This window comes from Limulus polyphemus, unplaced genomic scaffold, assembly GCF_000517525.1.
Source record: "Limulus polyphemus unplaced genomic scaffold, Limulus_polyphemus-2.1.2 Scaffold3, whole genome shotgun sequence".
Lineage (NCBI taxonomy): Eukaryota > Metazoa > Arthropoda > Merostomata > Xiphosura > Limulidae > Limulus > Limulus polyphemus.
Window position 1 is genome coordinate 455,252 of NW_013665613.1, and position 16,561 is coordinate 471,812.

General features: G+C 32.0%; 2 protein-coding genes across 4 annotated transcripts in view; one reads left to right on the plus strand and one right to left on the minus strand.

Moving 5' to 3' along the window:
• LOC106468416 (Down syndrome cell adhesion molecule-like protein Dscam2) overlaps positions 1-16,561 on the plus strand; it is a 247,618-nt gene that overhangs the window by 219,085 nt on the left and 11,972 nt on the right. The gene's annotated exons all lie outside the window — the stretch shown is intronic.
• Positions 1-16,561, minus strand: part of LOC106468521 (putative thiamine transporter SLC35F3) — a 56,719-nt gene that overhangs the window by 13,069 nt on the left and 27,089 nt on the right. The window contains exons 5-8 of one of the 2 annotated variants that reach the window (XM_022397519.1): positions 11,852-12,041; positions 11,508-11,597; positions 5,660-5,881; positions 2,974-3,087 (exon numbers count right to left, since the gene is read on the minus strand). In XM_022397519.1, the coding sequence (XP_022253227.1) occupies positions 3,053-3,087; positions 5,660-5,881; positions 11,508-11,597; positions 11,852-12,041 (537 nt within the window). In that variant the 3' untranslated portion in view covers positions 2,974-3,052. Of the gene's footprint in view, positions 1-2,973; positions 3,088-5,659; positions 5,882-11,507; positions 11,598-11,851; positions 12,042-16,561 lie in introns of those variants that run through there. The other variant, XM_022397571.1, reaches the window with a different exon arrangement.

Here is a 16,561-nt window from a genome sequence, read left to right on the forward strand (position 1 = left end):
AACTATTATACGTGATGTACGTTTTTTGGGGGATGGTTAATGAAAGTGTTCCAAAACGTGACATTAATTTCTTGACGACCTAATATTTAAATTCTAGAATTGATAGTGGTTACTTATTCATGTGTGAATCAATCCGCTTGAATTTTACAGGTTATTTATTTATGGTTAAACAAAACAAACCAAAGATAAATACATATAAAAAAGTATGAAATATTTTATGCAAAATATTTGTATAAGATTAGGAATGTGTAGGGAAATAACGATCAAAGACATATATAAAGATGTGCCTGGGTATTTGTTACTTTTTGGGGATTTTTATTTTCATTCATATGCTCATGGACTTGGGGATGGGAAGTTTTGGTGTTCTTTTAACCTGATCTTCAAGTTACATCCTGTTTCACCTGTTACATTTTATTTTTTAAATGTTTCCTGATGGAGTGGTTCATTATATACTTTTCTCAAGATGTCTTTAATTTTCGCCATGGGTGAAAACGAACCTAGGCGTTATGTTAAGGTTAAATTTACGTGCTAATATTTTCTATATATGGGATGGTGCAAGTAATTAGGTTTCCTTTTTTTGTGGACTGTCTGAGTTTGTTTGTTTGTTGAACGCCTCTTGTCTATGTTTTTTAATTTATGATAATTTCTGTAACTACTTTAGTAGAGAACTGAGTTAACGTTAGTAAGGCATTGAGTTAAGTGCGTAACGTCTTTATTGATATTTTCTGTGGTGCATAAAGCATATGCTAAATTTATTAGTCTTTTTAGAGCGCCTAGCTGCTGGTGGATTAGATTATTTGAAAACCAGTTTATCTAATTTTCGCTGTATGTGTTTTTTCTGTGAATTTTAGTGGTCAAGCCTTGGGGGGGGGAGGCATGTGATGTAAATGTTTTAAAATATTATTGTGTAGTTTTTTTCATTTTCCAGCTGTAACAGTTCGATTAGGTGTTCCTGTTTCATTTTGATTCTCTTTTTGGGGTCTTGTAAAATGATTTCTCCAGTAAGTTGTATTGTCTCATGACAAGGAGTTTGAGAAATTAGGTTTACGACATCAAAGCTAGAAATAATGACGTTACTGTCTAAACTATGTAAGTGTTGTAGAAGGTGTGAAGTGTTTTTTAATTTGATGCTTATTTTGGAAACATAAGGTTCTAAAATCCAGTTAAAGTATTTACCAAGGTTTTAGTTTAAAGAAATAATTGGGCGTAAGGTTATTGAATTTTGGATTATCTTTTGGTAAATCGTAGATTTTAGTGTTTCAGGTTGGTTTGTATGCAAAAAAATTATATAGTTTGAAGATAATAGTTTTTCTTTTAATAGTATTTTGAATAGTTTTCTCAATTTTTTGTTGTATGTGAGTTAATGTTAATATTTGACTGAGTCAACTTAGAAGTATCATTCAATATATTTACCATTAAGGAATAATACTGTTTGGTTGTTAAAATCACTATCGAGTTTCCTTTATCGGCTTTTTCAATGACATTGTATTCATTGCTCCTAAGAAGTTTTAGGCTTTTTCTTTCTGTTAATGTCAAATTTTGTTTTATAGGCTTCTTTTTGTTTATAATTTTTGAAGTTTTGTCACTAAATTCATCTAGGAAGCTGTTTAATGGACCTGCTTTTGGTTTGGTAGAGAAATTGTTCCTTAAATTGTTCTTGTTCTTGGAATATTGAATACATCTGATGACTCTTCCTTATCCGTAGATGAATTAGATGCGGATTCTTCTTGTGGTCTTTGACTTGGGATTAGTTGCTGTTAATTAGATTTGCAAATTGATTCTATTATTACTTTCCTGCAGAGGTCTTCAAGACTGGTTTTCAAATCTAACACTGGGATGGTGAGAGGAATTACTGCATAGTTTACATCTTTATTTAGGGCTATGGCTTGAGATTTACTGAGTTGAAAGTTCGCGAGGTTGATTATGTTATTCTTAGCAGTGTTTGGTTCTGTTTTTTCTATTGTGCTGACAGGCGAAGCTTTGATATATTGACTATTCAGTTTTACCAAAGTTATACTACTACCAAATGAATCATAATACTGCTATTTAAATAGATCATTATCAGAATGACTATCTTAGAATCGGATTAAAAACCTAATTTTCGCTTATGTGTTTCTTTAATTAAATATCAAATTTTCATACTTTTCTGTAATTTTATATAATTGGTTCTATCATGCAATTAATCATATTTTTACTATTTAGATATTTCTTTACGAAAGTTTTGTTCGTTTGTTTCTTATTAAGCACAGAGCTATGCAATGGACTACCTGTATTGTGCCCACCACGAGTATGAATGCCCGGTTTTTTGTGAAGGTGGCTGTTATTAGTTTCCATTTACTAAAATCAAAGTCCAACTTTGGTATTTTATTACACTTTTTTCCAGTTTAGTAGATATAGGTAGTATTTTAACTTTTTTATATTCATAATCACTTAAGACTAAAATACATACATGGTAAAAGCCGTTTTAACACTATAAGCTAGACGATCCTACAAACTCAGTAATGCAAAAAAAAAAAGCAGTCTAAATCATTTTCAGACGAGGGGGTTGATGAAGATAGTAATTTTTATCTATCGTCTATTTTTGCAACCAAACCGTGATAAGAATGTTTGTCAGTTTGCATACTGCACAATAAATTATTAAAAATTATTTGATCTATATGTTATATCTATATATGCGATTATTTGACTATTCGATGTTGTTTCAGAGGAACTTTTGGTGGAGTAGACATAATATGTTTGATAACTTTGCAGACTGCATCTACTTGTTGAAAGAAAATGGGACAACATTTCGGCTTGTATACTGGGTATTCTTTAGGTAATTATAGGTTTCGTTTCATCTAATCGAGTTAGATATTTAGGTCACAAACTGAAAATTTTCTCTTTGCCAGGCTGGTAGCGAAAAAGGTGTAACTGGAAGACGTAATGCCCATGTCACTGTATCTTTGTTTTTGAAACGATTTCACATTCTGAGACACTTGAAGGCAAATCGAAACAGCCTTCTGTATTTGGCTTTCTTTCACTTGTCCACTGGTTCTTCACGTCAGTGAGTCAACTAAAAGTGTCTTTTCCGCTGTCCAGTTATGGCTCCTAAATAAGTTGGAATACTTCATCAAATTATGAGATTTACAACGAAATGACAACTAATGGAAAAATGTGTGAAACTACTATATATATAGAGCATAGAATCCATTTCAGATCACATGACAGATCATGAGATGCCTGATTTTCATAAGAGTGAACTGAGAGGTAACGAACATTATTTTAAAACATTAAATTTGTACCCGAACAGTTATAATTCAAACTTTATTAGAAATGCTGTTTATCCTTGAATTCTTTTGAGCAATGTATTGCATATTATATGAATTTTCATGTAAACAAATCAACAACATTTATAGTTAGAATAAAAGTGATTGTTGGCATATCAATATAAATTTGAATAGTTTCAAAATGCAACAATTTTCGCCTAATTACTGTGAACGATTATAACGTAAAAAAGTTGTATAATATCTCAGATATTGAACATTTACCCAGAAGTTCATATTGTTAAATCAATGACGCATCGTAATACCTAGTTTATGTATATGTAGTTTTCAAATTATTCACCGATCGTGTTCAATCTGAGGCCATGATTGAGCTTTAATGCCTAACGTAGAAACTTTCATTGTCACAAGCATTTGTGAAGAAGAGCGAGGTCAATGTTAAACCAAATATTTAGGCATATTTTCCATAGACTTTCATTGTACATAGTTCTAAGCTTTCAAAATCGCGTCTTAAGAAGAGCGAAATATCATTGAAACTGCATTGGAGATTTGAGAGATATGTGGTTGTATGATATTGCAATGATTCTAGTTTCCTGGACCATTTTTATCATATGAACAACCATTGATTTAGAAGTGAGTTTCGTAGCTTGTGAATGTTTAGCTTGTCAACCACTGTCAGCTTCAGCTTCTTCTTTACTATCTTGTTAGTGTTACCAAGATATATTATTCCCACCTTCATCTCAATGAATTTTTGAGTCCGAGGGTAATTTTTTCTTTCACAATCATAGTCTTCATTTTGTTAATGAAAACGTTACTTTAGGTTGGCTTAGCGTATCGTTCTGTCATAAGCACTTTGCCATGCTAAATTTGTTTGCGTTCAAGGAGAACACTGAAGACTCCATTCTTTGAAATGTTGCATCTATTAGCCTTACACAGTTTAACAACTTCTCTAGATAAGTATCTTTCCTCAGAAATGGCAGTAACATAATATTCCAGCTCCTGGTTGGATGTTTGCTGTGAAACAAACATGTATACGTATGTTCCACATGCTGCCCGTGCCTCAACGAATCACATCTGCGGTGACAACTGCTGCATTAGTATATGAATCGTTGATATACAGTGTGATTACCTCTTAATATCTTAAACATTTTAAAAGTTAAATAATCTGACAGAACACGATACGGTCTTCCAAAAAGCAAAGAATTACAATATTCATTTACTTATATTTTAAATTTTTCGATACAGTTTTTTTAATAGAGAAGTAACTATGCTTTTTTTTTCACTAAAGGCAATACAAAAATTAAAATATCGGAATACTACTTTAAAGTTTGTGAACTCTCAAATAACTATTTTCAATCAACATAAGGACCCCAGAAGGCTGCACTACATACAAAGAAGAAATATTCGAGCAATTTAAGTATTTCCATCTGTGCTTTACATTAATATCTTGATGAACATAATATTAAATCAAATATAAACTAAGACATAATAAATGAATAATAAAGAAAAACAGATGACAGAACAGGAAACTGACAGATGGAATGTGTTCATTATTTTCTCATTGAAGTATCCGTCCCTAAACTAAAAGCATTTACAACATTAGCAAAACATATTGTAAATAACGATACGTATATTATTATTATCATCAAAAAGACTACTTCATTACATTTCTCATTAATTCTAATGCAAAGGTTATAAATAAAATATGATCAAACTTTTTCAGTTCTTGTTTCCTTCGTTTCTTTTTTATTATTTTTTAGGAAAGATCGTTACTTAATCATTACAGAAATTATAGATTTAATTTAACTGTTAAATGCGTAAGTTAGCATTTACCATTTTCAATACACATACCATAATATTAATTCTCTTATGTCTGTTCGAATAAAAATGTTACTAAGGGTTATGCCCTTGGTAGAGAAAGAGTTATGTTTTTATAGATTATGAGTTTATCTGTTCGTTTAGTTTTTCTTATAATATGCGTAATAAAATCTTAATATAAAAATCATTATCTTTGCTTTGTTGTTGTTTGTTATTAAGCACAAAGCTACACAAAGGGCTATCTATGCTCTGCCTGCCACGGGTATCGAAACCCGATTTCTAGCAGTATAAGTCAGCAGACATACCGCTGTGCTTTTTGCTTTGTTGTAGGATATGAAATACTCATCCACGTAATAAATACAGTATAAAAAGCATTTCTTCTATAATATACTACGAATAACACCTAAACCCTTTCATTTAGATTACCATTAAGTATCTACACTCTTCACCAAACTGGTTTATACGTATAGTGCGGGTCTAATATACGTATAAAACTTCAACTTAACTTCTCTAGCTCACTAATGCATCGTTGGAAAGTTGACAGATAAATTGTAGGAGTCTTTGTTTCTACTTAACCATACCATTGGCATTTCGAAGTCTGGATTTATGATCATTCAAAGATCCCTTCTCTGTTAATCTACTCTTGCTCCTCTTCTGATACATTCTGCGCATTCTCAAAAGAATATTGATGTAATCTGGCCAGTTGTTAGGCAGTAGGACTAATAAGAAGCCCAGTGTAATCAAAAGTATTCCTGCCAGTCTCATTCCCTTAAAGACGACTCCATAAATGTAAATGTCGATGACTAAAAATTCAAAAAAGATCATTATCAAAGTTCTATAATAAAAACTATCATATGATTACTTCGCAAATAACACTATTGCTGCATAATTAATCATAAGTATGTAACATTTATATAAGCAAGAATCGATTTAACTTTCAAAGAAAAAGTAGTGCTCATATTTATATGACAATTTAACTCTGTTAATAATAAAAATGAATGAATCACCTTGCTATAAGTAGCATATGTCTACATTCTTATATATAAAATTTTTAACAATACACAAGATGAAACGACTTTAAAAACAAAGTACATTTTGTTATTCTATAAATTACTGTCAAGTTTATTTTTAAGAGCATTCGATGCGTATTTGACAATAGAAATGGAAAATTGTTAACACATCCCGGTATTAAAGAATTATATATTTATATTTTTATTATAAGACTTTTGACAACAATATTCGTTTCGCGAAATGATGTTAGTCAATTACAAATAATGATTACATTCATATCTATTGAGTGGATAAGGATAAACGTTTGTTTGTTAGTTAAATACCATAAATGTTACAGCTGAGCCACCAGGAGACAGTAAATGGTAAAATAAGTAATTCAGCAGAGAAATTATTGAGTAATGTTTATCAACACGTAAATAATGATGCTTAGTGAATTTCAAAAAAAAAATGTGGTAGAGTTTCATAAAAGTATAAGGTTGCTTGTTTCCTAATTAAACAAGAATTCTCAATCTGGACGAGTAATCTTTTTCTTCTTTATTTTTCAGGTGTCTTTAAATCTGTGGTTAATTGATAAAGGAGATTGTTTTACTAAGAGCATTCCAATAAAGTAATAATGTTTACTTTGTCTTAAAAATGCAGGTATGCAGATGTTTACTTACACATATCCAATTACGCTAACCTTGGGTTTTGATACATAAGTTAAATATCCTTATCCTCTTCTTGCAACTTAATATAGTATAGTGATTTCCAATTTCAGATAGAGCATAAATTGACCTTTTCTGTTCCGCACTTACAAAAATAAAAAAAACATACACATACACAATGAACTGAGTTCTATTATTTTAAAGAAAGGGACATCAATAGTATTGAACAGTATGGGTATAGTAAGAGGAGTAATTTCAGCAGGAAAAGTAACCACATCTACCATTGGCTACCAGTCGCACATTGCAACTTAAACATATTATTATTGTAAGTGACCCAAGAACACTGGGGGTTATTTAAGCCAAATTAAGAACCTCCCAAGGAAAGGTAAACAAAATATTCACACGGATTTCGATCTAAAAAACTGTGTTCACAAGCTTCTACCAGAGCAATAAGTAAACAGAAGACCCTATATCAAAGGTGTAACTGGAACTTTATCATCTTATAAGACGAATCATATGTCTAAAAATGCTCTGGTAATTTATTATTGTCTTTCCAGTGGTACAACATTTCCAAATTGGTACAGAGCAGATCGAAAAAGTTTGTCCCATGAGTTTATGGTGGTTACAGATTACAGTTAAACATCTGGTGAACATCTGCACTCTACATAAATATCAGGCTAACCACTAGGAAACACCACCTTTGTACGAATTAAGTAACAAAAAACATGACTTTATCACTTGTCCTACTTAATGCTCCCTTCCCTTCACAACATGCAAGTACAAACGAAAATTCAATAGCACCATTACTATGCATCACACATAAATTTCTGTACCTCTAGGTTGCTCAGATTGACTCTCGAAATTCGTCGTCAGTTTGGACATTTACAAGAATGTATAGAGGAGGAAACCAAGATTGAACGGTGTACTGGCAAAAGCCTCTTGCAGTAGAAATTGCACTACAGAGCAATAGCTGATAATTGTGGCCATCGAATATATTACCACTGGTGTTGGAAAAAGTATACAAGGCCTAGGCACTCATTCATGTGTTGTTATTATTATAGACCACTAACACCCATTTATACAACTTTACTTCAGGCATAAACGTATCATTAAAGAATGTAAAATTACAAAACGAATTCAGAAACGTGAACTATGATAGTGCAAACTCTTAATTATCTGCATATATAATAGCCCAATGTCTATCTGTATCTCCTGTTTCTCTGAAGAGTACATCATAAGAAAATTACATTTTTTTTTTTGCAATTCCTAAAATTTCATATTCATATAAATATCGATCCGTCAGCCTTCATATGGTCAATCTTAGTAAAAAACATATTAAGAACAGAAATATTTCTTTTTGTGGGGGGATTTCACGATAAAAACGTCAACTCATTGAAAGAAACGTTTCGAAGACAGGAGCATGGACGGAAAAAATGCATAAAGAGAGGATAGTGTTTGAGTATATATTTATTGTTGTTCGGTTTGTATATATTTTAATTCTTTTGATGTCGGTATCATACACATGCATGCTTTTATCGTGTCATATCGAATAAATTGATTTGAATTGAATATCTCCCCTTTGACTCTTCTTATAGAAATTACAATTGTCAAAAGTGCTCAATTAAATAGCAGTCTTTTCTTGTGCCCAGTAAAATAACAAGGAACGGTGGCATTTAATTCCCAAAAATCCTCTCGGTTACTTAGCGGACCTGGGCGCTCTATTGTGCTTGCCCCCCCCCCCCAGTGGTACAGCGGCAAATTTGCGGACTTACGTCGCTAGAAAACGGGTTTCGGTACCCGTGGTGGACAGAGCACAGATAGCCCATCGTGTATCTTTGTGCTTAACTTCAAACAAACAAACTATTGTGCTGGATGCATCCATTGCATCGAAACTCAAACATTTTTTACAAACAATACATTGTAGTATGTCTCCTTTGCTTAAAAGCAAACTTGATGCAATTTTCTTATTGAAATAGTACATGAAATGACAAAAAAAACTGTTGTAAACGGCCCATTAGACAATCATATCACATATACAAGCAGATCCAGTGGATTAAGTTGACTGCACCATTTTTATTTATTCATCACTATTTTTCGAAAAATTACCGTTAAATTGTTTCAACGGGCATTTGCTAGCACTACAATAATATAACATTACTAAGATATCTGCCAATAAGTACACGTCATCTTTGTTTTCATACTATCACGAAAGTATTTCACCCTCTATTGGACGCATTATGAGGTAAGACATTCAACTACAGAATTCAAGCATTTATATGTGTATTAAGGATGCAATAAAGATTGATTCGTGTCCTGTACGTTACAATGTGCAATAGAAGGTTAAACAAACTGGTAAGTGTATTTGTATGGATATAATATTTCATGTGATAATTCATGGGTTTTCTGAACTTATTTAATACATTTATTTCATATAGGAATTTTCTTACTCATTGCTATTTTGTTATAAGAAAAATATAGATAATGACTTACCTATTAACCCCATATACATGATACCTGTACTGTAGCATTAGGATAGCTAGATAATCCAGTTCTTAATAACAGAGAATGTAAAAATATGTCTCAACATTTTCTTAAATGAGAGTAGGTGCGTTTATATTAGATTTTAAAATACATCAATAGTTATCGAGGAAATTAAAGAAACTTTGTTTTTGTTTGTAGTTAATCACAAAGCTGCACAATGGACTATCTGTTCTCTGCCCTCCACGGGTATCGAAATCCGGTTTTTAGTGTTGTAAGTCCGCAGACATACCTCTGTGCCACTCGGGGACGAGAAATTTTGAAAGATCATGATTCCGAAAGGGGGATTCATGGCTGTAGGATGTTAAATAAAATTGGAGAGTTGTATCTTTATTCAAACGAGAATATTTTGGTCTTATATTGTTGCAGTTGACTCTTTATTTCTTATAAAGTGTGCATTACCACCATGAACGAAACATTTTACTCTTTCCTCTGCCTATAAAATTATGCAGAAAGATTGTAATTAGCTAACTGTCTGTTATATAAATCATAGACTATAAATATCTTTGACTTCAAAGAGCTTATCCTAGGCTCCCCGAAATAAGTTACACGGTTTGCTATGAAAGATAGTAGTAGCGATAACAAAAATTAACAACGCAACTTTATTGCCTTACTTAAGTTTTACTTTATAAATCCCTAAACATGAGTTATTTTAATTTTTATTTACAGCTCTTTTAAAAAGCGAGTAATTTTTACTTTAGAATATTTAATAGATTTTTCATCATTCGTTAGCGAATAAAAGTTAACCTGAAGTCGATACATTTAGTTATTTTTAACGTTCTTCAAATTATGATTTTCGAACTCGCTTTATAGATGTTGGGCAGAGTAAAGCGACACTATGTCTACTTTTTAAAGTTGTATTTGGTTTACATTATACCTCAATGCATCAGCAGTAGGTTTTAGAACTTGTACCACTAAAATATGGGAATCGATTCCACACGGTGGACTGTGTGCAGATAGCATTCAATGTAGCTTTACAAAAACAAACAAGTATATTTTATTTGCTAAAATCAATTATTAAGACTGTATACAATTGTTATTTTGCCTCTAGTCTGCTTACTTTTTCATTTTCAATATACTTCAAAGCATTTAATTCAGTTTTCTGGGAAAATGCTTCCATTACTATAAGGTTAAAAATACATTGAAAAAAACAATATATTATACGTGTTGCTTGATTTTTTTTGAAGAATTAAGCTATTTAAGTTGGGAGATTATCTCTCATAAACTAAAGTATTGATTTTATAATCTTTCTGAAACACGGCTAAATAATTAAAAGAAAACTACCAATGTAGAAATTAATATATTTTCTTAAATTTACAATTGTTTTATAAACAATATAGCAGAAATATAAATTTCGTATTCATCTTGTTTGTGGAAAAAAATAGAGATGAAAAATAATAATATTAGAAAGGAAATATTAGTTCAGGAAAAAAATTTAACAAAAATGTTCGGACCTTGGAGTTATCCCCAACATCAGCTAACTATTGCAAGAATGATTACTGCACAAAGATCAGTTTGTTTATGTTTCTACTTGTTTCGAATACTTATGCAAAGCTACACAAAAGTTATCTGTGTTAGTCGTTGCTATATTGGAACTAATAGACTAGATTAAAGACAAATCATAAACAGCGCCAAGTGCCAACTTATGGACAACTCTAATCGAATAATGGTAGTTGACCATTACTCTTATAACGCATCCACTGGCCTCAACATGCAGGCGAGCTAATCACAAGCTCCGCTTGATCCACATAAGCATCAACGTCAAAATTTGTTAATAGCGGGAAACGCCGATCATATACTGCATAACACAGTTCAATGACAGCATCATGTTTCTGGAATAGGTAGCTCTAGTAATACAAGGATAGAAATAATATCACAAAAAAAGTATATGGACGTAAATTTTAAGCGTAGATATTCTTCATTTTAATACATCAAACACAAAGTCAGGCACAAGTCATGTACATTAGATATATACAGTTTAAGTTAGTATCGATAACAACGATTAGATTTACGTTAATATTACATCATTAACTGATAACTTCATGTAGATAAACTTGTAGCTGAATAAAATCAAATCCACAAATTTATATACTACTACTCTATAATGTAAATGTATTTAGAAAAAATAAACAAAGATGTGTTTGTGTGTGTATATATATATATAACGTTTAAATGAAAAAATAAATTAAAAATACAAGTACACATACAAAAAGCACTTTGTCGTGTTATGTCTCACCTGCTGATGCTGGTACTGCAAGAACAATGCCAAGTGTAAGAAATACTTCATATGTCCAAACAATTCCAAAACTTCCTATCAAGTTGGCTACTGCAAAATATATTACATTGTTAGGAGATAAAAAGAGAATTAAAGAATAATAAGTATTTAATGTGAAAATAAATATTTTATGTCGTAAGCGTGTGGATAGTTTATATTTCTCTTCGTTCCTATCAGAAAAAAAAATTGACGATATTACTTCTTTACAGATTTTTGTTAAAAAGATCAAAAATTTTCTCTTAATTTTCACTTATCAGAGTTTTAAGAGTAGACTTGCAAATATATGTGGTTAAAAAATTCATTACCCAGAAATAAGGCTGCAGTTCCACCTAGTGGAATCCACGGTAACATATTCCAATGAAGAGTCTCGATATGCATTACGTGGAGGGTGATGAAAAAGGGCCACATAATTAAAAAGTTCATAAGGCCCATTAGAGTAAAGAATATAGAAAGCTGTCCAGGTGTGACGTCCCCAATCAACTTTTTGAAAAACACCTGAGGAAAAAAAACATAGAGTAAAGGTATCTAATTCTTTGGAAATGTATTTAAATCTTTTCTTTTTACCTTAAAAACAAAACATGCATCAAAATAAATGATACATACTATACAAGATTGTAGACTATTATTACATTTTGAACTAAAGGGGAGTAATGATAGGTGCTTACGGACAACATTTGTAAGTAAAGTTACAGGTTATCCTGCAGCAGGATAATTCAGTGTTATTCTGCTTTATGACGAACTAATCCTTTCAAATAAAATTTCAGAAATAAAATAGCCATAGATATTTTAGTGGAGTAATTGTAGAAGCCAGTTCGCGAGAAAAAGCACCCATTTGATTTTTTTTCCAACCAAGAATAAGTATACTGTATTTACCTGCTTCCTAAGTGTTATCAACTTTTCGATTGGATATTTGTTGTGCTGTTGCCAAGTTACGGCACTGTTACTTTTGATTGTACAAGCACAAGAAATAAAACTGTTTTGATCATCGTTATCTTTTGTCTATACATTCGTGTACTTTGGTCAAATCTATATTTGGGATTTAATAATATACAAGAAAATACTAGCAATATAGAAACGTTAGAGCCATTAATGTGCAACTGCATGCTACTAGTTTTCAAATGTTACATCAACTAGAGATTGATTTGAACAGCATGAATGACATTTTGAACTCTGAAAATACAGGTAATTTTTTAGTCCTCTGGACTAAAAGAGGGTATTCAGTATGTGCAAAAAATATTAGCCATATAAAAATAAAATCAAAGCGTTTCCTGATCGTGATAAGACTGGTAAGTTACCCAAACTTTCAACTGAGCAGATGTTCATATAACTTGAGACAGGACATATGATAAAAAATTTGTGGTCCAACTGTTTTCTAAGTAAAAGAAGCAGGATAGCATGGTACTGGAAAGCGAAGATGTTAGAAACGGTGTAAGGAGGGATAGAAAAGTTTCTGCCAGTGATGAAACTGAGATCAATAATATGGCAACAAACTGAAATGTTTGCACTGATAGAACCATACTGCCAAATGAAGCTTGCACTAGTAATAACACTGCCTTTCTGTCAAAAGTGTTACACGTCGAGGTGTGGTCAAGGTATACAATGACTGCTTCATTGAACGTTTGGAAAACGTTGACATTTCAGATGCAATCAATGTTTGAGAGCACACCCAACCAACTAACACTGATAAACCGTTCCAAGCAAACCAGTAAATTCAATCAAATGTCTCATTGCTTCACAGTGAACAAAAGATGACTAGTAAACTTCCTACTGTGGAAGTCTAATGCACATTTTTATCAGCATAGTTTCTCCATTATAAAATCCAAGTAATTATTAAAGCCTCTCTCCGCATATATTTTGTTACTAACTACTCTTTTTATGCTAACATTAGCATAAATATGCATGTTATGAACTCAAAACAAGATATAATGCCTTATTACACTCAAATATAATCTTTTACATTTACTTCCCCTCTCTCGCGCCTTCTAGTCATAGATATTCCTTTGTAAAAATGATGACCACATTTGCTGAGGCTCATGTATGAAGAGTGATATCCCCATGACCAAAAGTCGAATCAAAAATTGTATTAATGCACTCTCCATATCTCATACCGATATATAATTGACATGAATGTAATAAATTGAATAACTTTTGATAAGTCGGTCCAAATATATAAAAAAGTGCCTTTTCCCGAGATTTGGCTGTTAATAAGTTGTCAACTTCAAAATATCGAAATCGTCATGAAAATTGACCTCGGCAGCTCAGTGTTAAGTTTGGTGTTTATAACGTTAAAGTAGGGATTTCGGTATTCGCAGAGGGCACAGCGCAGCTAGCCCACTATGTAGCTTTGTTCTTAAGAACAAACAACGGCTATGTAAAATTGCGCTTTCTCTGTTTTTGTATGTGTGTTACATTTCGAATAAATAACGAGTAGGCTGGTCACAGTTGATCTATTGTCTTATTGATGACAAAACAGTGATAATATGATAGGGGAAACTATAAAGCAAGAGGAGACTATCTAAAGATAAAATTGGATAAATCCATGCAAAAGAATCAATAAAGTTGACAAGTAGACATTGTCACCCGAAGTTAGTAATATTTTTAATTCTCTATTACCTTATTTTATAAGGAGTATCTACCTTCTCACATATAGCTGCGAATAGGAAATGATAGTTTCGATGTAGAGAGTTTTGAGCTTGAGTATCTATCTCTGTTTTTACACTTAAAAAAAAGTTGTGTTAAAATTCTACTTTTAATTTTCTTTCACGTGTGAGGTTTACTGATAACTCAAATCTGATAGACCATGTATCTACACAATCGTGAGGGTCCTACTTCATAAGTACTTCTACTGCTATGGTACATTTTACCTTTACTAATAGTCTTAGATGTACTACGTGCTAGCGGAGACTACAAACTCAGACTTACAGTTCTTGAAAAATATTATTGTTTGTCAAACTTCGAGCAAAGCTACTCAAGAGCTGTCTGCGTTAGCTGTCCCTAGCTTTGAAGTGATAGGCTAGAGTAAAAGTATCTAATCAACACCACCCGTCGCCATCTCTTACTCTACTCTTTAAATACGACTAGAGCGATTGATTGTCACATTATAACGCCTCTGAATAGGCGAATATATTTGTTGATGAGATTCGAACATCAGTGAAAAATAGTTCTGTTTAAAACATTTTTATTACTGTTCTCTCCCTTATTAAATATATCGTGAAATTTACTGCTTCGAGCAACCTGAATCTACAATCTAATTTAAAGTTTTCTATCACATCTAGACTCCCAGATACCAAACATTTAGTTTTGACTATGCAGAAAAACATTTGGTGGGGCTATCATGTAACCCATGTACGTAGTGTGGAAGCGAGTTCAGTAAATATAACAAATTAAAACTAGATCGTCTTTTACTGAACATCCTGTATATTCATACAGGATATTTTATTGTTTGATAAAGGCGTATAATATTTTGTTACAAGTTATTTATTGGTTATAATCAGAGCTGTGCGTAGCGCCGCTATGTTTCTAGGAGCGGCTAGTGGATCGTCGCTCCATGTTTGGTCTATGCAAAGCGCTACTCGCTACATTTTTAATATAATATATAAATTATAATCATTTGTATGTTGTATATAATTATATTTTGCATATTCATATACTTTGTATACACATAATTATTATTATATATATATAATACTATAGATACTGTTTCGGACTTAATTAGGCTCGTCTGTGCTACCTGACATGTTCAGCTGATTTGATTTGCAGTGATGGCTTGCCAGCTACCTGTGATGTTATATTACCTAATATATATAAATCTTTCTTTGTATTTGTTAATAATATTTTTATATTTAATATTTACTGTTTGGACGTTCAGTTTAATTTCATATTAATTTAGAAGGTTTATTAATTTATTTTTATGTAAAAATTAGTTTGAAATACTGTTAAATGTTTTATTAAATTCCTGAGCTGGACAATTCTATTAAAATTATTCTTGGTAATACGTTTCAATTTATAATACAAGATATTTGTATATAGTTTATAATTCATGTCTGGTAATTAGTTAAGAAAATCCCAGAAATAAATCGTGATTTATAATATACAAGCTGAGGTACCCGTCCTTTGTCTGGGTTATGAGCTTAAAGAATATGGGGTAGATGCTATGATAAATAACACAAAAATCCTAACTGTCACACAATTTATTTATAACATAACACATTATTCCAGTATTCATTATTACCTCGCCAAACGTTTCGTAGAAGGTTTAAGAACTCAGTATGTATATACTTAAAATATGGTATACACTCTGCGATGGTCAGGATGACTTTGTATTACGTGGTAACAACCAAAGTAGCAGAGGTTATCCACTTTCAACACCCACCTCTTAATGTCCTTCCACATTGTTTCACGTGATTAATTAATTGACGGTCATTGGCTGCAGAAGTGTCTTACGGGTCAAAGTAGGAAGTGGGTATAACTCAAGAAAGGCTCTTCATATCAGAAAGTTAGCTGAATTTAACTATTGTTGCATTAGTTGCATTGTGTGCCCTCACCCCATACTTCGTGTATGTTATAGAAAATATCATAATTTTCTGTAAAATAACATGGCGCCATCTGTGAATGTAGTTTGGTTTGTTTGAAGTTAAGCACAAAGCTATACAATGGGCTAGCTGTGCTCTGCCCACCACGGGTATCGAAACCCAGTTTCTAGCGTTGTAAGTCCGCAGACATACTGCTGTGCTACTGGAGAGCTTGTGAATGTAGTTAACGTTAACTTACATCAAACATAATAAATGTTCAATAAGAGCAATAATATGGGGTGGAAGGGGATGTTACCCATTATCATGCACCTGGTTCCAACCTATCATCCCACAAAGTTTGGTTGAGATTGGTCAAGCGACCTAGGAGTAGTTAGATAAAGGACAAACAAAGTAACACAATAGATATTATAATATAATATTATATGTTGTTTTAATTATATATTATTATTCATAAAATAATAAATAATATATATATATATTATT